The 26,963-nt window shown below is 27.5% G+C and overlaps 1 protein-coding gene across 5 annotated transcripts; it reads left to right on the plus strand.

Moving 5' to 3' along the window:
* On the plus strand, window positions 1–25,792 carry LOC145193947 (guanine nucleotide-binding protein subunit beta-like protein 1). 5 transcript variants are annotated; one of them, XM_090069273.1, is made up of 10 exons: window positions 1–73; window positions 220–328; window positions 472–600; window positions 3,331–3,449; window positions 3,752–3,792; window positions 10,111–10,177; window positions 10,326–10,463; window positions 11,745–11,824; window positions 20,883–20,992; window positions 21,138–21,410. In XM_090069273.1, the coding sequence occupies exons 2-10, from the start codon at window positions 225–227 to the stop codon at window positions 21,292–21,294; spliced, it is 945 nt and encodes a 314-aa protein (XP_089925399.1). In that variant the 5' UTR covers window positions 1–73; window positions 220–224; the 3' UTR covers window positions 21,295–21,410. The 5 variants fall into 5 exon arrangements, with proteins under 5 accessions (XP_089925399.1, XP_089925400.1, XP_089925402.1 ...); XM_090069274.1 differs by having other exon boundaries at window positions 20,883–21,014; window positions 21,138–21,273; XM_090069276.1 differs by lacking the exons at window positions 20,883–20,992; window positions 21,138–21,410 and adding an exon at window positions 25,642–25,792.
* The last annotated feature ends 1,171 nt before the right edge of the window (window positions 25,793–26,963 follow it).

The raw sequence follows: 26,963 nt of genomic DNA on the forward strand, positions 1-26,963 counted from the left end.
GGTTATTTTAAAATTATATTCTACTTGTATCTTATCTGGATTTTTACTATTTATGAATATTTTTTTAATGCATGTAAGTTCATTTTTTTTATTAGCTATTGAAAAGAAATTTAAAATTAAAATGTGTAACTGACAATTTTGTTTTACAAATATTTTAATATATTTGATAAATATATCTATATAATTTACTTTAACCTAAAGGGTTTCTAATTTATTTAGTATTTATGGCACTCAATGACCCTGACCCATTATTCATTTTGAGAACACACTCTAGTGTTACTACCCTGAAATTTTCTTTTCTTGGTTCAGTAGAGGTTCTAATAACTGGGTGATGTTTTTTTTTTTTTTTTTTTTTTTTTTTCCAAATAAATCAATGTTATACAATAAATGACATCAAGTTCTTTTTAAATAAGTGTTTTGCCTTGTGCTTTCTTATCTAATATTATTATTTTTGTTTTTTTTCAATTTTAGCTCACAAAATGGTTTAATTGAAGTTTGGAACTTAAATACTAAGCGACCTGTACTTCATATAGAGGCAGGGGTTCATGAAATATTATATGCAGATATTATTCAACTCTACAAAAATTCTTACCTAATTGGGTAATATTTTCATCAGGTTGAGTTTAACAACTTGATTTTTATAATTATTAAAATGATTATGAAAGTTTTTTTTCTAGAGCTAATGGCCTTTTCCAATTCTTTCAAGTACTGCCTTTTCACATATAACATATGTCAAAATTTCTTGAGGTAATGAATTACAAATTAGTCCTTCAGTTCTTCCTATTATTGAAGTTGAAGGTGATATAATTTCTGCTAGTTCTTCAGCTTTAGTTTTTTTCTCATTTGTTCCATATCGGGAGTGTATTTAAACTCAGATGCTACTTCAACTTCTAGTTTTTTTTTTTCTTTGATTATTCTCATGTAGAAATAAATTTACATATACTTCCTGTTGTTTTACCAATTTCATTTTTATTTGGGTACTTTAAAAGATTATCTGGTAATTCTGAGTCTGATTTATATTCATTCGGATTGTCTAAATAGCAAACTAAACTAACACATTTATAATTTCTTCTTTCATTAATTCTCTCTTAGACAGCAGTAAATAAATTTTGCTCTCTAAGATTTTTTAGTTAAATCAAAAAATTTTATCAGATCTCAGTCTCTTTTCCTTAATGCAATAACACTTAGCTCTAAAATATTAAGAGCCTGAACAATATCAGAGATGTGTTTTATTTCTTCTTCTTTTAAAATCAAATTTGTTCTGGATATATCCCCAAGAGCTTTTCAAAAACATTTTCTAATTCCAAGGATCATTTTAACAAACTGATTAAGAATTCCATCTTGTTTTAACATCCAGAATTAGCTTAAGATCTTTTTTCAAATTAGTTCTACAAATTTTTTGAAGAAGATCATTTTTAAGTGGTGATTTTCTATTCATCTTGACTGTTTTACAAACCTTTGATATAAGAATACCATTGTCCTCATTAAACTGGATTCCCTTATCAATCATTTCTTATTGCTTTCTTCATTCCAGCATTTTTCATTCTCATTATCCTCATCACTAATAAGTTGTTTCCATTGTTAAATTTTTTTTCTTATAAAGAATATCACATGTTACAAGATAAATCCTACGGCAATGGCAAAGTTGGTGGTTAACTTTCATTTCTTGTCCCATTTTCTTCATGACTGGTGTGCCATCAGTAACACATCCAAAGATATGATTGGTCAAGTTCAGTTTGAATGCATTCATTTTGCCAATAACAATAATAACTGCTTTTTCTGAAGACATTGAACCATTTATTTTTATCATTCCTAGACCATAGTAACATTTTTTTGAAAATATTACATTAGGACACAAGTATCTTCTAGTTCCACCTGAAGTCCATTATTTAAGAGAAATTAAAAATCTTTCTCCATTTAATTTTTTATTTATTTATTTTTTTCATTGAAGCTCCTGAGCAATTTTTAACATCATTGAGTTTTCATACTTCATAACAATTGCTTATATAGCATGTCAATCATCAGGAATTTTTTTAGCTTTCCAGCCGTTTTTAATATCACTAATATTGGCCAAAGTTGCAAAAGGAATTTGATCTACAGCTGTTAAACAAGCTTATACTTCTTTAGCTTTGTTACTTATTTTGTTTAAGTAGGTAGAAGTATTAGGATGTATAGTTTTTGGCTTTTTTGAAACAATTTTGGTTGGTAAAATTTTATGTTTGTACTCTAAATGATACATGAATAAAACTACAAGTTAATCAAGTAATTGTTTGCAAATTAATTGCTTATCAATAGATTTTTTTAAATTGATTAATTGTTAATTGGTTAACAATTAATCAATTTAAAAAAATCTATTGATAAGCAATTAATTGGATAAATTAACCTTTATCTTTGCCCATGGGTTTAAAGTATTTTCCTATTTCTTTGTCTAAAGTAAATGGAAATTGGCCATTGGTCCAAAAAAACATTGGTTTTGTAGTAATTTTTCTGTCTTCTCTAATGTTTGTTTTTGCATGTAATGCTGAATAAACTCTTAGAATCTTCTGAAACTGTGACAACTTTCCAAAAGCATTTAGAATGTTCCAGAAATTTTTACAACTTCCAGGGATCTTTTAGAGCACTCAAACTTAATTCTATTTACAATACTAACAGTGCAGAGGACAAAAGAGGATAATGAAAGTTGCTATTCCAAGATTTTGGTAGGTAATGACCACCTAAGCAATAGTTATTTCTGCATGTTGGACCCATTCAAAAGTATAAAAGTGCACTTATTAATTAATTATATATCACACTTTTATCACCCTATAATGCAGATCTTGAGTACAATTTTACAAATACAAGTGATGAAAGGAGAGCTATATTTCACAGAAACACATTAATAACAGGGACCTTGGTCTTTTTCTAAGGTTCCCTATTTCCTTTGGCTATTGGCATACTCAGAGGAGCAAGAAACTGATTATGGCCAAGAATATATTAGTTTCTTAATTAAGTTGAGTAGTTTTGCCTTTCTCTGTATAGTTGTAATGTCATTATTGTTCTATTTCTTATCATATAAATAAAAAAAGAAAGTTTGCCTCTATAAATCAGAAACTTTTTTCTCCTGGGTTTTTCTTGCCCATATTGCCCATTAACGTTTTTCAAATAGGAGAATTTATGGTTTATTTCAAGAGTTTAATCAAGAATTTATTTTGCATAATTTATACATTGATATGTAATAGGTTAAATTTTTGTGTATTGAATTTAAGTTATACAAGAGTTAAAAATGGTTGTGTTTTCAAATTAAAGCAAAATTAGTTTGTAAACTTTATTGGAAAATTAATTTTTTTTTAGCCATAGTCGTTCAGGATTAGTCCAGTTTTATAGAGTTGTGGAAACTGAGCTGTGTTTCCAACATTCAATGGTAGTTCATAATGTGGGATTTGCCTCCATTAATGTACTAAAACAAGAAGGTCATCCTTTTTATGAGATTCTTTTTATTTTTTTTTAAATCTACGATATAAAACAGTTTGTTGTTTTTTGCTTCTTTTTTTTATTAAATAATTTAAGATGGTGGCTCAATACTGGTATTAAGTTAAGTTTTATATGCCCAGCACAAAGTTGTTCTGTTTCCTTTGATGTATAAGATACAAAAGTAAATTTTGTTATTTCTTCAACTTTGTATCTGTTGCATTAAAACTGCTTAGAATATAATTATAGAAAGGAAAGTATAATAGATAGGAGTTTAGACTTTCAATTTATTCCTTTCTTTTAGATAATCATTATTGGCTTGCTTTCCCATCTTCTGATTCAGAGGTTTTTTTTAAATCAGTTTTTTCTGAAAGGGAGTGAGGAGGGGGGACTGTTTTATTCTATAATCTTTTATCATAGTAAAAGAAAAATATTTTTGTAAATTGAAATTTCTTTTTTTTTTTTAAATCTTCTATTATGAAAAAGTCAATGCAATATTATCCATTTAGGGATTTTTTTTACAAAGTAAAGTCATATTAGGGTGTCCCAAAGACACAACTTTTTCACAGAACCAAGAGGTTCAAAACATATCCTGGTTATATACCTTAAATAAAAGAAAATTTCAAAATTTTAGGTCTTTAAACCTTTAGGAAGTGTAAGGTGAAGATTTCTGTTTCTCTTCAAAATGTCTAATACTTAAATAATAAAACAATCCGAAGAAAAAAAGTTTCTTTTGGTTCAAAATATTTTTTGTTTTATTAGAGTTGAAAAAAAAATTACATTATCTAAAATATTTTTTGCTAAGGAGCTATGTTGTTTAAATCACTCTTTTTCATTCTTTTATCCACTCTTTTTTTATTGATGAAGGTAGAAGTTTGGTACTTTGTTACCCAAATAGAAAGAGCCTTGTTCACATATCCTTATACAGTCTGTTCTTATCTTGGGAAATCTTTTTAGTGTAATGAGATTTCCTAAGTATTCTTTAGCTTCTTGTTCAATCTAATGCATGTAAGAATTAATTTTTAAAATGTTGAAATTAAATCTGTCTAATGAGTTAATATCTCCATTGCATACCTGAAAATTTTCAGACCAATATTTTTTTAAAGTTTGAAAACAGCTGTTTGTTTGGTGCCTTAGTCTTTCCTGTTGCACAGTTGCACTAAATGTCTGATGTGTCTCACATATGTGTTGACGACATAAAAGCCACATAATGTGCTTCCTGACAACATAATTACATATATATTCAATATCTCCATTATGTGTTTGAAGTAGTTGTGTCAGTAATAGCAAAAATGTTATTTTCAATTTCAAAATCTTCTAGTACCTTTTTTATTTGTTTTGCTTGGTCTTTGCCTTTAGATGAATTTACCTGGAACACTCCTAGCATCTTCCTCAGGAGCCATTATACTTGCTGCAATCCTTTCCATTTTAACAGTAATATTATTTTTAAGATCCCATTCATTACACAATTAACTATCAAAGTGAAGCAAGAGTTTCTTACCAATTAAAACATTTTTATAACTATTTCTAATTTCTTCTCCTTTGCTTTTGATAATATGAAATCTTTTTCTGTGGGTTCCAGATTTTGACAAAACAATATCTTCAAATTATGCCCTGCATGTTTCAGAATTGAAGAAAGAGTTGCTGTGACCTCTTACACCAAGATTAAATCTTGTAGTGACTTGTCGCTTTTATTAATCCATCCCCTGATATTGACAGGTGCAGCTCATCAAATCCTTTTTTTTTCTTGTTAATGGTATAGGGAATTTTTTATTTTCTTCACTAGATACATGAATCATTAAATGAACTTGGCTCAAAATATATTGGTTCTGTATCAGAATCAGAGACAATATGATTTTCAAATAAATTTTTATCCTCTATTAACATTTCAAGTTTTTTATCTAACTCATTCCTACGTTTGATTCTCTTTCAGTAAATCATGTCATTATCCTCAGCTATATACATTTTTCTAGGCAACTTTTGGTTGGTTAAGAATTCAATGTCCTCTTTAATGGCATCAGGTGATCTATTGCGGTCAGCTTTGATTTTCATTATAATATTTTTGCAGCCTATGTCAAAAAGCTAATTTGAAGTTTTTTTATAGTTGGTTTCAAGAATCAAAAGATTTTCTTTTAAAAAGAAGTTCAATCTAATATGAAGAAGAAGAAAAAGATATAATTTACACATTTACAACTTTAAAAGACATTGACAGTTAAAATATTAAAAAATTTGTTTATTGTAAACATATTAAGAAGATTTTTAAGATCTGTTTGCTTTCTCCATTTTTTATTGAGCTTTTCAATCTTATCTCTAATGGTCCAAGTTTTCATCAAGAAGTCTTTTTGAAAACCCGCTCTACACCAGATATTTACTTGTTCTTTGACAATCTTTAATACTTGTCTCACGTTTTGCACCAGGGAGTTGACATTTTAGCTGACACCCTTCTTTTTGCATGGAGCAACTAATATTTGATTTTGTTGACTTATACCTTAATTGCTTTGAGGAAATAATAAGGCGATATCTTCTTAAAATGTCACTATTTGTTGGCAACTGGTATTTGGGAAGCTCTAAAATTGGTTTGTTCAAAAGATAAAATGGTCTCTTTGGGTTTTCTACCGCTTTGTTAAATTTTTTTTCCACATCTTAAAATATTCTTTTTTTACAGCTTGTTCTTCTGCGTTGTTTATTTCCATATTACTATTTATTTATACATCTAAAAAATATAAACTTTATTGTTATATTGATTTAACTGATGTATTTTATATATTCTCTGTAATAGTATTAAAAATCATACTTGCTTATTTATAAATTCAAAATAAATAAATGAGAAAGAGGTGGAAATATATCATTTACGTGAAAAACCATATAAAAAAATCCAAAAATGCCTGTAACACTTCTAAGGGTCCTTAAACCCTTTAATTTGGTAAAATTGCTTGTTATTATGCATATAACCAGGATATATTTCGAACCTAAAAAAATTTTTTGGGGACATTCAAGTGCGTATTGTTAATTATTTATCCTACTAAACTTACCAAAGTTTATGCATTAAATAGTTTTTGTTTTGTTTTGTTTTTTCTTTTTTTTTTTTGTATAAATCTCTTACTTCAGAACAGAAAAGCAAATGTGCAAAAATAGTATTTACCTTTTTTTTAAGATTTTCCTTCTGATTTCAAATTTATGATAAGCAAAAACTGTAATATGTAAAATAGAACTGTTAATGAGATTAAAAGTTTTAAAATAATTTTTTTTTTTTTTTGTACAGTGGGCCAGAATTGCAAAATTTTCAAGAAAATAATTGAGTTTTAATTCATAAAAATAAACTAATATCAAATTTATTAACTAGACTAATTTTCTTATTGTAGATTTAATGGCTATATCAATTTTTTTTTTTGGTTTCTATTGTGTACTTAGAATATCTGAAATGCATAATGACATTCTATTCATCATCATGATGATCAGTAATTTCCCATGACACTTGGTATGAGAAATTCTCTTGAAATTTGTGAAATATTTAGTTCTTGCTTTTTTTTGCTTTCTCTGGCATCATGCATATTAGTAGTTTAAAGTCTGCTGTGTCTGATGCTTATGAACAAAGAACTTGTGGATGCTTTAGAGCATTTAATATCAAGGATAGTAGTAAGGTCTAACTGTTTCATGGCAGTATTTTTGAAAATATATCAGCATTAAATTTAAATGAGAAACTTATTAAAATAAGAATCATATGCAATCTTTTGATGGTTTTCTCAGGTGTATTAAGAATGGCAGATGTTATTATCTTTTTTAAATTCAAAGTGTTTGTCTTACTGCATTTATACCATTTGAGTTTTCTGTGCTTTCTGAGTTTCTTTTTGGTCTATTTCTTAAAAAAATGATATTACTCTTCCTAGTCACAGCTCAATGAAATCCTGTAAATCTGTGATGAATGTAATGAAATTCTATAAATATGTAATGAATGGAGTTCTGTAATAATATAAAATATATAATGAAATTCAGTGACTAATATGTAATAGGGATTTTAAAATCCACTTATGAAGATGAGAAAACCCAAAATTTATTGAATGGTCAAGAGTTTTCATTTGAATTTTTGAATGCTTCTTACATACTCATGTAGTTTAAGGCCAGTCTCCGTAAATTTCGGGTTTGTTTCGTTTATCTGAGAGTGACGTAAAATTGTGCCGTTCAGATCCCGCGGGATTTTTCTAAACGTTTATAATAAAAGCGGTGACTAAAAAAAGTCCGACAAGAAAGTTTTCTAATTTTTTGAGTACATAAGATGTTATGAATTAGTATATAATACAATGATTTTTAACAAATCACATTATTTATTATTCAAATCTTGAATACTTATTATTTACAATAGCTTTTTTAAATTGGATGTAAATTGTGTTAGTGTATTTTACAAAATTAGTGCTCATTATTCAGAACAGAACATAGAAAATAAAAAGTGCTCAATGTTCTTAAAGAACAAGAAAATAGAAAGACTTCTTGACGATTCTGAAAAAAGAGAAAATGGCAGCGTATATATATATATATATATATATATATATATATATATATATATATATATATATATATATATATATATATATATATATATATATATATATATATAATATCTAAACAATATCTAGATAATCTAGATAATATCTAAACAAACAAAAAATCAATAAATCAATTAACTGGATGATTATTGTTAAAACAAAATGAATAAAAAATTATGATAAATTAAAAAATGATAATCAATACAAATCAAATCCTATTTAACAAAAAATAATTACTAGAATTTAAACTATTACTCCAATAATATCACAAAGGATGTTTTCAAAACCAATCACAAAGGTTTTTCCAATTCATTTTGATGTATATAAACATTCAACAATTACCATAATCTTTAAACTTATTTAGCTGCTTTTAATAAAAATTACTTGTTAATTCAACTAATGTCCATGCATTTGTTGTCATTGATTTATAATGTATTTTGAATAATAAAAATTTTACTACAAAAGAATTTAATAAATCGATTTCTATTTCTTCCAAATAAATCGGTTAAATTCGTTGTGTCAACAGTCTACTAAAGACTTCTGCTGATTTTGTTAATTTATTTATTTTCAATCTAAATCTTTTTCTTTCTCGCAATATTTTCATTCTTGTTAAATAAACCTTTTCTTTTTCTTCATTTTCTCCAGTTTTATTAATCTATACTATACAAATTAAATATGCTATCAGTCAAATTTCAATGTTTTGTATTTAAGCAGGATCCATCCTCCTATAGTAAAATAAATCACATTTCTATATAATTATAAAATATACTTGGAAATAATTTTTTTTTAGTTATATAGTAAGCATTGTAAAATAGTGATTGATTTCTTTGACTAGGAAGTTCTATCAACTACATTAAAAAATAAAAAAATCATGAAAAGTACTCAAAAGAGACTATTCTGTCAAAATATATTTGGCAACTAAAAGAAAAAAATATTAACTTTAAATTAAACTGGTCTATTCTAAAAACTGCGCCTACCTATAATAACATATCTCAAAAATGATATTTTGTTAACAAAAAAGTTTGAAATTATTACTTAGATCAAGAAAATTTACTAAGTAAAAAAAACTGAACTTATTTCTAAATGTAGACATGAAAATAAGTACCTTTTAAAAAATTATAAAAACAAATGAGCAAACTTATTAATTAAATTTATTTAATTCTAAATACCAATTAAAAATAATAAATTTATATATGTATATATATATATATATATATATATATATATATATATATATATATATATATATATATATATATATATATATATATATATATATATTTATTTATATGTACATATAATGACCACACGCTTTATTTTGTTTATTGCAAATAACTTCCACCGAAAGAAACCATTCTGTTTATGCAGTCATCAAAAAGCCTTTCAAAACAAAATCGCTAAGTATTACCAAGTTCTCGACACTTCATTGTATGTCTTTGAAAGAAATAATTAAACGTCGGATTTTCTACCCTACCTTCTGAATCAAAGTATGAAAAAACAATATAATTCAATATCGATGTCTTTTAGCTTTAGTAGATAACTAGAAAAATTGTGCTTAACAATTTAAACTCTTATCTTTTGAAACATTCATCTTTAAGTTTAAGGACAATATGAGTCATCCACTATATTTTTGTCAATAACATTTTTTTCAACTTAGCCCAACTTTTGCTAAGTATTATTCAGCTTAGACAACAAATTTTCAAAAAACAGTTTTTTTAAAAAATGAAGTTATAGAAGGTAGGACGAACTACCATAAAAATTTAGACTGGCCTTAAATCACCTGAGTATTAGATACAGAAATTCAAGAACTCTTAGTAATTTTTTTTTTTTTTTGATAATATTTTTTGTGACTTATTGAATATGAATCATAAAAAAAATGGCAATCTTGTAAAGTAAAGAATTTTCAAATCATGCATTATATTTAATTGATTTTACATAAAATTTAAATTAAAAACAAGTTATAAAAAGTTTTAACATTAAATTTATCATAGTATTTATAAGGAACTAAACCTATAAAATGGTACTGAAATTTTTTCAAAATAGAAATTCTCTCTGTGCACTGTTGCCTACTGTACATTATGTCACAAATGCACAATAAATTATTTTAAATTATTTCATTGAGGTTTCTGTTACCACTGCTAATTTTACACAAAATGTTATATATAAGATGAAACCTGATGGCAAAGTTGGTATGGAAACTCTTTTTTTTAAAGTTAATTTGCTATTTTTTTACTTTATTGTTGTCAGTTTTTCTTCATTTTTTTTCACTTTTTATTTTTACAGTATTTTAATTTTTAAACATTATTTGATTATGATTTTAGCACTTTCTCATTATAGGTATGGTCATGAAATGTATATTATTTACAAGAGATAATCTTTTATATTTGTTATCTGCATATGAAGATGGCAGTATTTGTTTGTGGAATGTGTTTAAGTGTTTGATGCTGCATAAAGAGCAAATTTATGAAGATCCAGGTTTGTTTAACAATTCTTTATGATACAATGATTTTATATAAAACTTTATGTTGATTTCAGTTTTACCATTTTAAGGCAAGTCTTAGGCCTTAAATTGGGACATTGAAAAAATCCAGCCCTTGGTACACAAGCTTCCCCTACTTTTTGTTATTGATTTACATTTTAGTTAAGAACATGCATTATATTAGTTTTGGAAAATAATTTAAGCAGTTGTTTTTGTTTTTAAGTTGTTTTTCGGTTTTCGAAGTAAAAAGAAAACATTGAAAGTTTTTTAATAAAAATTAACAAATTTTTTATGAAAGTTTTATTCAAAACAAAACCTGTCACCCTGAGTTCTTTTGTTTCATTTGCAAATTCCATTCTTGATTTTTTAAATAATAATAAAAACATAGCTTGTTTAAATTGCATGGCCAGGTCTAATGGTTTTTATGGGAAAAAATCAGTAGGCTAGTTTTTTATGTTATGAAATAAGCAATGAGTATTGTTGTAGCAATAAAATAATTATTTTGAGTATTCACATTTATAACTAAAAATCATTTTTAATTTTTTGTTTCATAATTTATTTTCATAAACTCTTTTTTTAAAATAGTTATCTTTTTCTGAGTATACTGTTTTAAAGTAATATTCCACTTTAATTATTTTTGCAGCTTTAGGGGCATTGAAAACCTGTTTTCCTCATTTAACTTGTTACAAGAACCACTTAAAGGTGACCATAGTGTGGTATAATTAGTCACTACATTTAAACAGTTTTTAGCCATTTTGTAGAATTTTATCCTAATAAAATTGGAGCTATTTCAATTTCCTCTGTTTTTTTTATTTCAGATTATTGTATAATCTGAAATAAAAAAACATACAAGATAAAGAAAATCTGTAAGAAAATGATTTTTGAAATAAAGAAAACTAAAATGTTTTTCATAACTAAATTTTGCAACCAGATACAAAATGTAATTGAAAATATGAAATCGTTTGAAACTGTGCTCAACATTTTGACAACAGATTAGTACTTAATGCAATGAATCACTCCTATAACATGGTTTTCTTTTTTCACTTTTCAAAATATCAAGCTTTAACTAAAAGTTTTATGTTATTTTTATTTAAGGATGTTAAAAGAAGTTAAAATTAAAATTTGAGACAAAAATTAAGACAATCATTGGAACCACGCTTTAAAAAATATATTTATACAAATACATTTCTTTTTTTTTTAAAAGAAATGTATTTGTATAAATACAAATTCATTTTTGTAAAAGTTTTCAAAGAAACTCATTTTAAATGTTTTTTAAGTGATGAGCATTGATACTGATGGCATTAAAGTAATCACAGCATCAACAGGAAACACAATCCTTGTGCATGCCATAGATGAGGTAATTTGCATGAAGTGCAGTTTTTTTGGTATATTTGCTTTTATTCATATAAGAATTTTTTTTTTTTTTTTTTTTCAAAATATTTAAAATTATATTGGAAGTTAAGAATTTTGGATTTTAAAAGTAAGTTCAAATGCATTACTTAAATAATGCATTTGACAAAAATTCATATTTCAAGAATGCTTTGATTCATTATTAGACAAGTCTTATTAGACATCTTATTATTAGACATCAAATATGTTTTGGGTTTAAAAAATTTCAGGGATCATATTTGAATTTTGAAATTTTTTTTTTTTTATAATAAGTTTAAAATGAGAATCTTTAGAAAAAAAAATAATTAAGAAGATAATGATTATTGGTAACTTTGTTAAAAAGTTGCTCAAAAAATCAATTGTAAAGTACAAAAAGTAAAATAGGCGATTTAAATTTATGTTAAATGTAGGGTTGTTCGCCGTAAACAAAAACTTACGAAAATTTCACATTTTTATCTTCCGTATTTCAAGTTGCTATTGCGGAAGTTGTTCTTGCGCAAATTCACCTTCCGTAATGCGTTATTCGAAAAAAATAAATAATTATTATTCCGTAATAACTCTTTACGAAAAGAAACTTGCGAAACAAATCATTTCGAAAGAATACTTGCGAAACTATTCCTTACGGAAGGAGCGTTTCGGAATGTTCCTTACGAAGGAGCTTACGGAACAGACTCGAAGGGCATTCATTAAACTGTTGTTATTAAATTATGTTACAAAAAAATATTATTATTTATTACTTAAATAATGTTGTTAAATGACTCATCAATAGTTTTTACATATATATCTGTATGTATGTATGTATGTATGTATGTATGTATGTATGTATGTATGTATGTATGTATGTATGTATGTATGTATGTATGTATGTATGTATGTATGTATGTATGTATGTATTTGTATAAAATACTTACCATTTTCGGAACTAAAGTATATGATATTGTTTGTCGTTGAGGCAGTTTGTAATCTTGATTTAAACTTTGAACAAAATCAATAAATAATTGGTGATTTACAAGGCACATCGGCATGTTGTATTTCAGAAGGAAATCAAGCAATTTCTCAGTTATAACTTCTTGTCTTTTTAATGTAAACCTTTTAATAATGTAGCTGTTTTCATCAACTTCTATTTCTTCATTTTTTTCCAAATCTAAATCGTAAAGAACATCTAGTTCTTGTCTTTTGATATTACAATTTGATGGTCCAAATATTTTATGAACAGATTTTAGATGCCAGATTATGTTGCTTGTGGAATCGCCGGACCATTTTATTTTCCATTTACTATTGTCCTCGAGATTTTGCAATGTTGACATATTACAAATGTATTATTTTTTTGAGGCAAATCTACATGATCCCAAACAAATGACTTACATGCTCTAAATTTTCTTTTTTCCCCCAAAAGGGAAAGTTTATGATATTCAAGTTATGTTCATTATTTAACTCTTGTTGATTGAAAGACGATTTTAGTATATTTTATGAAAGTCTAGGTTTATTTATAAAAATTTACTGAAACTTATCAATATCATTATACTTATAATAATTAGTATTTTAGTTACCTAGTTAATTATACTTATTTGATTCATAAAACGTAATGAAATATTTATAATTAGCCGCGTTTCGTAAGTGTTTTTCTATTAAGAACCGTTTCGCAAGTTGCGGTGCGAAAGAATTTCGTTTCGAAAGAAATTTGGTTTTTTATCATTATTTCAAAAAGTAAAACCTTAAAATGTTCATATGTTGCAATACTGAAAATAAAATTTTATTATAAACATTTTGGTATATAAAAACTTTGGCCGTTGCTACTTGAAGCGCAATGCGCTCTATGCAGCCATATGCTACTCGGAGCGCAATACTTTGTACGCATGCGCTAATTTTTTTTTTTTTTCTTTTTCTTTTTTTTAAATCTTATTAATGTTAACCCTATCCCTATATCTATCCGTATCCCTATATCTATCCGTATCCCTATATCTATCCCTATCCCTATATCTATCCCTATCGGGATAGGGATAGATATAGGGATAGGGATAGGGTTAACATTAATAAGATTTAAAAAAAAGAAAAAGAAAAAAAAAAAAATTAGCGCATGCGTACAAAGTATTGCGCTCCGAGTAGCATATGGCTGCATAGAGCGCATTGCGCTTCAAGTAGCAACGGCCAAAGTTTTTATATACCAAAATGTTTATAATAAAATTTTATTTTCAGTATTGCATCTATCTATCCCTATCCCTATATCTATCCCTATATCTATCCCTATCCCCAGCCCCATCCCTATCCCCATCCCCATCCCTAACCCTAACCCTTACCCTAACCTTAACCCTAACCGCCTATCTAACCAGCTTTATTGTGAAATATAGATCGCACTGTTATAATAAAATAATTGCGCATGCGTGTACAATATTGCGCTCTGAGCAGCTTATGGCTATGTAGAGCGCATTGCGCTCTACGAAGACACTTCGAAAAATTTTATTTTTTACAATTATATTCGTTTGGCCAACAAAATTTTTTTAGAGACTTCAAAACGTCGTTTAGCGAAAGAGTTCGTTCCGCAAGTGCGACTTCCGTAAGCGTTACTTTCGTATGTATCAAAATAGTTTTATTTCACAATTCAACTTGCGAAAGGCGACATTTCGTAAGTAGCATTTGCGAAATGAACATCGGCAGTTTTTTTTGTTTCGTGAAATTCGGTACGAGAAAAAAAATTCCTGATTCTCAATATCCTTCCGAAAGAATTTTATTTTTCCGGAATTGTAAGAAATATTCCGGTCAACAACTCTAGTTTAATGACAATGTTTTTGAGAGCATTAGCAAACATTCTGGAAACTTTCACTAGAAAGTTAAGGAAATAAACTTTGATACAGCAGGTTTTCATAGTTTTAATGTTTACTGCAACATTTATTTTTATAAAACCATATATAAAGCCTTAACGAAATCTATAACATAGAACATCCATAATAAAGCATCATTATGTAGAACAGAACTAATCCTAAAGAGTTTCAAATATTTAGATCTTATTTCTAACACAAAAATGCTTTAAGAAGAACGCTTAAAACTTAAAGGTTTTAAATGTTGATTTAGTATTAGCTGGAACATCCATGAAGTTATTAATGTTGTTAATTAACTAAAACCAAGGAAAATAGAAAACTTACAGAGTAATTAGGATATACAGTGATGATCACAAATAGCACACCTGACATTTTCTTACAGTTACAGTTAGCATAATTTCGTTCATTGCAATATCTTTCTTTATTAGGAAAAAAAAGAAATAATAGTAAATAATTTCCTTTTATTAGCTATAAACCATAAGAAAAAAAAATCATTTTTAAATGAAGTATAATTATAATTATTGAAATGTTTACAAAAAAAAACGAAAAGTTGTGATCAATGAAAAGTTGTGTCACATCAAACAAAAAAAGTAGTGATGTTTAACTGTCTACATCAAACGTTAAGACTAATATTAATATTTTTTTTGAATAGCCTTTCTTTATTATTACTGCAAGCCTTTGGCATTGTTTGACAGTAGTGGCATGTCAGTTTTTTTGAATTTCCCCTAAAACTCATGAATTTTAGAGGTTTGTTTATCTCACGAAGCTAACTTCTCGATAGAATTCAGATCGGGACTTTGGGATGGCCATTCTAGAACATACGGTATGTTTTGTGTTGTTGCTATGCATTAAAATCCAAATAACAGGTAGGATCTCATCAGTATACAGCTCCATCATGTAATATATCTTTGTATCCTAATTTGCATCAGCTTTAACCAGCAGACCTTTACCATGCCAGGGAATACACTACCGTTCAAAAGTTTGCACGAGTTCTAAGAAAAGTACTATTTTATGCTTTAACGTCATAAAATCAATTTTTTTTTTGTAAAATTCAGATAAATTTAAATAAAATAATTATTTTTACGATGATTTAAAAAAAAAAAGAATTTTAAAGATGAGAATCTTAAAAAGATAAGAATTTTTATTATCTTATCCTCTTATCCTCTTTTGACTTAAAATATCTTTAACATAGCTTAGATATATGTTTTCGATCATTATCTTGCTGAAAAAAGAAACCGTGGCCAATTAAATCGAAACCTGAGGTAATTGCACTTCGTGCAAGTATTTGATGATGTTGTTCTTTTTTTATTATTCCATCGATTTTGACTAACGTACCAACACCATAATAAACATCCCCAAAACATCCCCAAATCATCACTGAGCAACTGTCATATTTCACTGTTGGTGAAATACATTCGGGCTTGTAACTTTCACCTGATTTTCTACGAACAAATTGTCGTTGCTAATTTCCGAAAATTTCAAATTTGGAATTATCAGTCCAAAGCACTGATTTCCATTGATCTGTTGTCCAAATTTCGTGTCTTGTAGCAAAAACTAAACATTTTTGTTTACTGAATGAACGAGAGGTTTTTTCACAGCAATTCTTCCAAATTGACCTTTTTTGAGCAATCCACGTTTCACTGTTGAAACTGATATAGGGTCCAGTATATTGATTTCAGTTGCAATATGAGGTGCAGTTTTGAATCGATTTTCATTGCTTACATTCAAAATTCGGCGATTATCGTGTTTATTTGTTTTTGGTGGTCTCCCAGAACGTTTTCTATTAATACTCGATTAGTTTGATGGTATTAAATCAAACAACTTCGCACTACTGCTTCTGAAATTTTTTAAATTCTTGCAATTTCACAATTTGATTTGCCGGTCTATTTCAAAATAACAATCTGGACTCTTTTCTCAATCGATATTTGTGTAGTTGGTGCCATTTTTCAACTAAAAAATAAAATTTAAAATATGAAAAATAAATAATAAAAAAAAATAAAATTAGTTTCTGTATTGTGGTAACATGCTTTGTAAAAAACTGACTTGAATTGATATTTTACATGACTCATAAACGTGTTAAAATAATAAGCATGTATAAAATGCACATTAAAATAACAGAAATTAGGTTTTTTTCAAAAAAAAATTTTTTTTTATACATATTTTGACAATCTAAAATTAAATTGATACTTGATTTAAGGTATCATAAACCTGTATGATTGAGTAAAATTTCAATAACAACATAAAAGTGTTTTTTTTTTCAAACTCACTCAAACTTATGAACATTTAGCTCTCAAAACTTTATTATTGTACCCACCATGCTTTACCGTCTTTAGAGTATAAAATGGCCTGTTTTCTTGCTATATAAGTCGCCTAAACTATACTTTCCCATCAGACTGAAAGCAATTAAACTTAGACATATCAGTCCATAAAACGTTTTTCCAAAAGGAAACATTTCTTTTTTGCTACACAGCCTCAAAGGCCGGCTTTTTGTGAACAACAATGAATTGTTGGGGCTGACACAACTATGTGATACTATCTTTTTGTTTACTTTTTTACTTTACTCAATTTTGGTTTTTATTTCTTTGGAAGTTAAAAAAGGATCTTTTTTAGACATCCTAACAATTTGGCAATCCATATTGGTTGAAGTTTTTCTCAGCAGTGGCTTTTGAATTTTATCATCAGTGTATATTTTTCAATATATTTACAACAGTTTTGAACAAATTTTCTAGAATACTCTAGTTTATGAGAAATTAGGCAAATGCAAAGTCCATTAAATAGTATATTTAAAATTCTTCTTTTTACAGAGCAATCTTTGTTTTAGTCCCATGTTCTGTTACTACAAGAAAATTAAATATGCATTACAAATAATATTTATAACTCCTTGTTCCATTCTTACTGAAGAATTTTATTAGAAAGTCTCCAGTTTTTAATAAAAACTAAATGTTTTTGTTTAGTTACTGAATGAAGCAGAGGTTTTTTCACAGCAATTCTTCCAAATTGACTTTTTTTGAGCAATCGACTAACATGTGCTATATTATGAGAACATCCGCACAACCACATTTGGCAATAAAGTTTTTATTGTCACATTGTTGTTTTTACATCCAAACAATAATGCAAGTTTCATCTTGTAAGTTCTCATAAGAAATGCCATTAAAAAATTAAATATGTAGAAACACTATAAAATCTAATTAATAGAAAATATTATGGGGTGTGCTATTTCTATGATTACCACTGTATGTTGATACATTTTTTTACTTGGATCTTTTACTAATTTTTGAAGCAAACTTTTTCCAGACTGTATAAAAATATTTTGAGTCAGCTGTTTTAATAACATATAACATTGTTGTTAACCACATTCAAGTGTATAACATTTTAAATGTTTAAAAGAATAACTTGTGCTAACATTTACAACTAATCAAAGCTGCTTTTTTATCCTTAAATTTTTGCATCTGTAAAATGACCAAAAAGATAAAATAAAAATGTTGGATTATACTCAACAATCAGTTTAATTGTTTAATTATTGAAAAATGATCAGTTAATTTTTTTGATAATAGAAAATGATAATAATTAAAGAAACCTTTCCTATAATGAATAATTCTAAGTGTTCCTTGTAAATCACTCTTGGCATATTTCTCAGGCTTTTTGTTAGTAATTATTAGTTGTTGTTAGACAGTTTCCTTAGTGCCTTGCAGTACTTTAAATAATGGTTAATTGTTTTTAGAAAGAGATATACAGTTACTTTAATGCCTTGTGGAACTTTTAAAAAAACAAAATAAAATCAAACAAAGCAATAGTCTTCGTTGTGTTTCTGTCAGACTCATTCAAAATATTCCAAATCATGTGAATGGAATATTTTGAACGAGTGCTGGTGGCTGAAAAAGTAAGCTTCTAAACAAAAGAAAAAATTCTTCTATAATATGGAATTAAAAAAACAAGTTGTCGTTTATGCTGGTAAATAATTGATCTTCTGTCTTGATTTTTATGCTGGCAAAAAATAGATCTACCATTTTGACATGGAACCAAAGCATTTAAGAAAATGGAAGAAAAATTTCTTTGGAATTATATGGTCTCCGATGCCACTTGAGAAAACAGATTCATACGAAAAACAATCAAATTGATTGACAATGATAAAGTTCGTTTTTTTGTTTGTCTGACGAGGAAAGTGTATGGAAAAAGCTTAAAACCCTTCATCTTATTTAAAGGGAGAAACAAGAGCATACTATTTACATATATATTTACAATAACTTTAACAGAAAATCTTCAGTGGCTAGCTTTACTAACAAGTGGATAAATGAGGAAATGATATTGTGTTGGTATAACAAAATTTTGAGTCATTTTTAATAAAATTCTTTATTAACATTTACTAGTTCAAGATTCTTTTAAAGCTCATGTTACAGATGATGTCAAGAAAGTGTTGACAAAATCAAAAATTGAAAGTGTGATCATGCTGGGAGGATGCATAAAAAAACATTTAAGTGCCAGTTGTTTGTGGAATAAGTTACAACATCTGGTGCTCTAAAAAAAAAAAGGAAAGTACAAATATAGAGATGCTGGAAATATGAAACCAGTCCCATGGAGACTGACAGTCAAGCAAGTGTTTAAACCTTAGCCTGCCAAAGTTTAAACACCCACTTGACTTGGCATATCAATTAGATATACCCTGGCATATCTAATGAAATAATGGCTGAGTCTATAGAATTGTGTGTATTAGCAGTTGATAGTATGCAAGATGAGTTGATTTTGTTTTAAGGTAAAAAATTTATTTTTTTACTTCATTTTTATACATAAAAGTCAGTCTGTTTATATTTAATTACTAGTGTTGAGCAAACCAAATGATAGAACTTTGAACAAAAATCCACAGAAAATCAATCTTGAATTTAAATGGAATATCAGTTTAAAATCAAAAAACTTCATTGGATGCAAACTTCAGATTTATCTGAAGTTTGCATCCAATAAAACTAATCCAAAGAAACTATTTATAGTTTCACATTAGTTTCATAGTTCTAATAGTATTTACTTGTTTTAATTGTTTGCAAACTGGTCTTCTTACATTTCGTTTAACATTGACTCATCTGACCATAATATTCGTTACCTTTGTTCTGCCGTCCAATATCTGTGACCCTTTGCAAACTCCAAAGGTGCTTTTTAGTTTTTTTCCAATTTGAATGGTTTTTTGGTGCACGATAACTAAAAAATCTTGGATTATCTAACCATTGCTGAACAGTATTTTCTAAAATATTAATTAAGTTCAAATTTTCAAATTGTATCTCTGAAACTCTGGCACTAGCCAAAGGTTTTTTTTTCACATACCTTATAATTTTACAATCAGTATGAGGAATACTTTTTTTTGGTCATCCACTTTAATGCTCAGTTTCAACAGTTATTTTGGTTTTATATTTATTAATTAATCAACTTGTAACTGCTTGTGATATTTTATACTTTATAAATAACTTTTATTTATGCAGTATTTTGTTTTTTGTTTGAAAACACTATTATATTTGCGATGTGCTATTTTTTCATAGTAAAACTTACTGTAAATTTCTACTAGACAACATTTTTAGTATCTTATAAAAGACTAATTATAAAACTTCTTAATTAAAACCCAGATTTGAAATTAAAGATTAATGATTAAATTGCAGTAATGTTCTACAATTTAAGAATCTGCAAGTGAGAACAAAACAAGAATTTCTCCCACATTTATTAGAAAATAAGTATGCCTATAAAGGTTTTTAATTTAAAACTGTTGTATAATTAATTTTGACGTTTTTGTTTCCAGGAAAGCTTTTTTTTAGAGGTCCTTTAACTTAGGAGGACAGTGTACAAGCAAAATCATTGTAATAGAGGAAGATATGGTTTCAGGTGTTCCTTTTAATGTAGTTGAGGAAGATGAAGACGATGAAATTAAGTTAGATATTGTGTAATCAAATGTTAAATGTTATTAAAAAATGATTTTTCATAAAAAAGACATCTATAACAATTTAATAAACATCTTCTTTTAAAAGTCCCCTCACAAATAGGATGCCCTTCTCTGAAAATCAAAAAAAAAAAATTTAAAAAATGCCTCAAGCGTTTATTTAAAGCAAAATAGTTCGAAGAAGTTATAATTTTTTGCGCTGAGTTTATTTGTAGCAAATATTTTTTTCTGAATTCAATTCGTATTAACTTCAACATATTTTAGTCAAATTACTTTGCAATTCTTTGGTTTTCTAGACATTTCATTTATGCCAACTTAAAAAACATGAAACTGTTAGTAGTGGCTTTAGCATTCTTTCAATAAGAGGTGATCAAAAGATTGTTGCTTGTGGAAGTTGGGATGGAATGTGAGTAGTTAGAGTTTGGGTGGTAAGAAGTTAACAGTTTTTTATTATTGGGGCATATGGTCAATTAAGTTTTAGGATATTAATTTGGTTTTAGAGTGAAAAGAGAAAAAAATATTACCATTTTAGTTTATATGATCTTTTTTAGAGTTCGTTTATTTGGTTGGAAAAGATTGAAGCCTTTAGCTATTCTTAAATATCATACTCAAAACATAAGTAGTATTGCATATAGCACTGGAAACATTATTGGCATTGCTTCGAGAGATGGAAAAGTCTCAATTTGGGATGTTTACAAAAATAACTAATTTTGTTAAAGAAAACAATTTAAAACTTAAAAAAGTCATAATTTGTAACTGAAATAACTACCTTATAACTAAAGCTTATGTGGTTTGAGCCACATTAGGAATTCTAAACCCAATGTTGACCCAATATGTATAGTTTTGGATTGATAACGATGGAAAGCTAAACACATTGGATCATATTAGATCACTGTCGAAATAATTTGCCAAATGTAACCACAACAGTTAATGGCAGCAGGTATTTTAGGCATCAGTCCAATTTTGGTTTAATGCTTATCATGCTAAAACTACATACATCATATGAATGTTGAATTGACGTTGTAACAATCTACCACTTCCAGTAATCAACATAGGTGCAATATTTCTAACCAAAATATTAGTTTATAGTATATTTCTAGTAATATACAAAACTATAAAATATTGAACTGATATACTTTCAATATTTTCCAACGTTGTAAAAGTTACATATTGCCCTCTTAATAAACAAACCTAACGAACGTTTTTCATTAAAATGACTTAAGTACATCAAAGTTTTAAATTTTCAAATATCTACATTCCATCAGAACAAACCTAACCAATATATTTAAAAGATAGTTTATTATCATATTAATGTAAAGCTAAAAAGTTTGAACTTAAAAAAGCTCTTTATCAACAATTTTATGTTTAACAATTAGGTTAGATTTACATTAACAGGGAGATATGAAGTATTACTAAATATTGACACAACATCCCAACATTCGTGTCAATCCGCAAACCTAAAGTTGGCATTGGCAAGATATTGTGCTACAACTAATTGCATGTAATTTTATCTCAGTTGTATGTAAACGTAATTATATTTTAGAAAAATGCGATGGTGGAAACTATTCTTAAAAGATTACAAAGCTGTTAGAAGAAATTGTTTCTTTAGTTTATATTGAATCCTCCACCAAAACTAATCAAAAACCAAATGTTTTTGTTTTATATGACTATTTAAACTTGGTGGAGCTGGAAAATTTTCACTACCCTTAAATTTTCTAAAATGATGTAATTCTGAACATGCCTAGTGTCGAGCTATATAAGTACTTACCAGTCTTTGGTTTTTGCGTTGTGCGATTTTAGTTTGTTTTATACGGGTTGGTGACAAATTTTACTTTTTTTAACATTCTGAGAGTATTATAGTATTGATTGAAAATTGAAAGGTTACTTTTAATTTGACGTTATAATTTATAATAAATTATTGCTTATGAAAATAATTATTTGTACAAAAAGCATTTTGAGTCTAATCTGATTGTAAAACAATCAAACATTACATTACATCATTATTTGAATTTATTTTCTTCGATGTTAAAAAAACAAACATTGATTTTAAACCCATAACGATATCTCAAAAGTTTTTAATTTCACTTTGCTAATAAATATTAAAAATACTATTATAACGATATGGGATATGCTATAGTTTATTTTACAAAGGAAATATCTGCAGCAATAGCACCAATTTGCTGGATTGGTGTGGAACCAATCATAAATTGGCTTTTGTTATTGGCCACCATAGAGAGTACACTTTCTAGCCTGACGCTACCAAAAATAAAGAAATGTCAGAAAATGATTGGGAATGTTTAACTGATACCAGTTTTAGGACACTATGGTAAGCCTAAACATAAACAAAATTTATTGGTAAAAACAATTTGCTTAGTAATAACTGTTTTAACTTTTGTGTTAAGACAATTTTTTGCCAAAAAATATTTCTGAATAATTTAACTTTTTTTTATAATATTTTATTGTTAACTTGCTGTATCAATTTATTTAAAGAACATTAAAAAGCCAGAATAAATTTTGGAAATACTGAATAGGACACATCTGCCTTTGACTCTGATCTTCTAACAAAAAATGACAGAAAAATGTGTTTTAGAAAAAGAAAATCAGGCCATTCATTTGAATGTCCAGTTATTGGCATATCTAAAAGAAGTTTCTTTTACTGAACATATGTTAGACTTTAGTGCCATAACTGATGAAGGTATTTTGGTTATTACAACAGTTTAAAGGTTTGATTTTAAGCCACATTTTAAATTTTTATCCTTTTTTACTAATGATTGTACACTTAGATATTGTTTATAAGCAGGCTTACAGCATAGTCAATGAAAGGTGAAAATTTTCAAAAATATGGCTTGTTAATGTAGCAGGACAATAAAACATTACCGTCAACCGGGGCTACTTTACTCCTACGAGGGTTACTTTGCACCGATTTTGAAAAGTTTTTGTAGTTCACCAGCTAGTTAACAATCTTGATTTTTAAATATATTTACTTATTTTTTTTTGTTTGTTGGGCCATTATCTTCAATTTTTGGAATTAATTTTGAATAATGCTGTCAACTTAAGTGTTGTTTTTTTTTATATTTATGGAAGTTATTTTTTTTACCGATTTTTTCCTCCTTTAAAAGTGGCGTGTTTCTACACAAGAACTTAATCAACTTAAGCAAAGTTTAGTCTTTTTATGCGAAGAAACTATCAGTAGTTCAAATTATGCAAAAACTAAAAAGTGGTGAAAAGCAACCTCAGACTATATATTTTTAAGCATTTTATGGTTTTAAATCTTGCTAACAGATACAAATTGTTTTTAAGGATGGTAAGGTATTACAAGAGGAAGATAGCAGCTCGTAGTTACAAAAACTATTCAACCAAAACACTAAAATTATGTTTGAATTTAATAAAAAATGGAACACTAAGTCAACGTATAGCTGCTAAACAATTTAATATACCAAGAAAGACAATTATTAATAAGTTAAACCAAAAACATTTGATGAGACCAGGTAAACAGGCTATATTTTCAAGATTTGAAGAAGAGTCGTTTGTTTTATATATTGAAGCCATGAGTGATTTTGGTTTTTCATTGACTCAGTTGGATTTGAGATTTACGGTGGGCTGCTACTTAAACAAAGTAGATGAAAAAGTTAAACAGTTTTTAAATAATGTTCCTGGCAATGATTGGGTAAAATCTTTTTTAACACGATATCCCAGACTAAAAGAACGTTTTGATGCAAAAATCAAATGCTGCAGAGCTGTAGTAAACGAGGAAACAATACGAGTATATATTGAAAATTTGAAGGAGATTGTGAAAAACTTACCTGCAGAAAACATATGTAACCTAGACGAAACTAACTTAACTGATGATCCTGGAAAAAGAAGAGTGCTATGTCGTCGTGGCATAAAGTATCCAGAGAAAGTTTGTAGTTTTTTAAAGTCCAGCACTTCCTTAATGATGTGGTTTTGCAGCTGGTGAATTGCTTCCACCATTTGTTTTGTACAAAGCCACTAAAATTTAGAATACATGGACAGAGGGAGGGCCAAAATATTGTCGCTTTCAAAGTACTAAATCAGGTTGGTTTGATTCATTTGCTTTTAATTATTGGTTTGAAAGTCTTATTTTGCCAAAACTAAACATTGGAAATGGCCCCTGAAAAAAAAAAGATTTTTTTTATAGGTGAGATACAATAATTGGAGGAATAAGTCCTCCTAAAATTTTGAGCAAAAGAGGGATCTTCTCAGTTCCAGAATTGTTTAATAGTGTAATTGTTTAATAACCTCATAATTAAATAAACTTTCAGAACTTTTTTTTTTTTTTTTTTTTTTTAAAGAGTTTAAAGACCATATATTTAAACACATAAAGTATTTTAATTATTTAAAGTAGCGTTTTATAAAATTGTTGAACTTAACTTTTTACTTAACTCAGATTTTTCCGCAATACATATATTTTTTGTTAACTTAAAAAAATATTTTTTAAAATGTGTACATTGCACCAATTTTAAAACCTCACTCAGTGCCTATTAAAAGCTTAAATTTTTTTTCTTTTGTTTATAAAGTAGTTATAACAGCATTTAAGAACTTGAAAAATCAATTTATTTTATAAAGCAAACTTTTTATTAAGCTTAAATTTAACTTCAGTGAAATAACCATAAAAAAACGGAGTAAAGTAGCCCAAACGGAGTAAAGTAGACAGTAGTTTGGTTCAAGACGTTACTTGAGTAATATTATATTTTACTAAGTGAAATTAAGAGCAGTCCATTAAAGAGGTTTTAAAGACCTCTCTTACTCTAGTAGGGGAAGGAAGGGGGTCTTCAAAATGGGAAAATAAGGAGGGACCCAAATGCTATTGACATCCTTATTACATTTTAATAAAAGTGTTAATTGTAACCTTTAGTTACAATTACAAAATATTAAGCTGTTACTTTACAAGACAATTTTATTACCATTGGTTCCTTTTTTTTTATTGTATATAGATTCTTAAGTTTTAATTTGATTTCACTTTTTTGTTTTTTATTGTAATTTATTGTTAGTGTCACAATTAATTGTTGATCTTTTTGTTTTATATTTTGACAGATATATCTAGTCCAGTCTTCAGTCTTGCACACGTAAGGTTTTTTCTCGGCTTGCTTCAATTCAGGTTGATGTTACAGAAATGAAGCAAGTACAATAGGCTAATTTTAAATGGCTTGCAAAAATATAGTGAATGTTAATACTAGAGACAAACTTGATGGTAGAATGATAAGTTCTCTATTGAAATAGAGATTGAGTTAAAGGATTTAGAACTAAAAGTTCAAAACTAAAAGAACAGAGACACCTGGGTAGCTCTGTTTATTTAACAATATTATTCTAAACTTGTATATATGTAAATATGTCTCATGTGTACTAGTTATGTTATGTAACTGATCTCTATTTATTATTTTGAATATTCTTAGAAAAACTATCTGGGAATTAAAATTACCGGAGCTAAAGATGGTGGTACGATAATCAGAATTGTGATAAAGAAAAGTTTTCATAATAGCGATAAAAATGAACTTTGCAGGGAAGCGAAAAGTGGATATTAAGTGCTTGCGAATTACAAACGCTACAAAAAAATTTCGTTATGACTTTTAAGGCATTCGTTTTAGGCGCATTTTGTCTTTAAAAGTTTAAAAATAAATATTTAAAAGAATTTTGTCTTTAAACTTTAAAAATCTTTAAAAATTTCACACAATGCACTTTTAATTACTATATTTACAGTATGCGCCCTTAAAATTTACACTAATTTTTAAAAATCATAGATCGTAAACAAGAAAATACTTTCGGCAAACTAATTTATTTCATGTCATTTTTCCATGAATTTCTAATAAATTACTCAATTGTCTCAATTTAGATTCTACTGAAAAAGATTTCATCTAAGAATAGAATTATTGGTTAACTTTTATTAAGGATGGACAAAAGCATCTTACTTCTTTCAACTCGTTTGGCCTTTACTTCTTCGGTAAAGAGGTGCCTTTTGGATCTTGCTCTAGACCTCTCCTTTAGCTGATATTTAATAACATCTTTGACTGAGTTCAATCACTGAGAGTTCACTGACCATCGTCAAATTCCCTAATTCGCCGGTCCATTAACCGATAATCTATAGTTTGGTGTAACAATAATTTAAGGATCTGCGTTTTAGCCGAATTTAATCGCTTATTCCGTTAGAATCTGAATTTTTCTATTTAATATGACTACGAAATTTAAGAAAAGAAATTCGTTTTAAGTATTGCTTTTTTCACCAAATTTCACTTTCTCTAGAACTTTCTTCTAAATTTGAGATTAAAAGCGATCAAAGTCGGCCGGAACGCAGACCCCTACGATAGTCTACCAAAGAAATACTGCAACCCTTTATTCTAACACATTTTACAAAAAGTCAC

Source organism: Hydra viridissima, unplaced genomic scaffold (genome assembly GCF_058129835.1).
Source record: "Hydra viridissima isolate aposymbiotic clone 2 unplaced genomic scaffold, HvirCarnegie_v1 scaffold_12, whole genome shotgun sequence".
In the NCBI taxonomy this organism is placed as follows: domain Eukaryota; kingdom Metazoa; phylum Cnidaria; class Hydrozoa; order Anthoathecata; family Hydridae; genus Hydra; species Hydra viridissima.

Bases quoted from the DNA above. Each gene is read 5' to 3' on its own strand.
- LOC145193947 (XM_090069273.1), top strand. From the start codon at position 225: ATGGCACTCAATGACCCTGACCCATTATTCATTTTGAGAACACACTCT. The intron at 329-471 runs GTGATGTTTTTT...TTTCAATTTTAG, and splicing joins GTAGAGGTTCTAATAACTGG to CTCACAAAATGGTTTAATTG. The intron at 20,993-21,137 runs GTGAGTAGTTAG...GATCTTTTTTAG, and splicing joins TGTGGAAGTTGGGATGGAAT to AGTTCGTTTATTTGGTTGGA.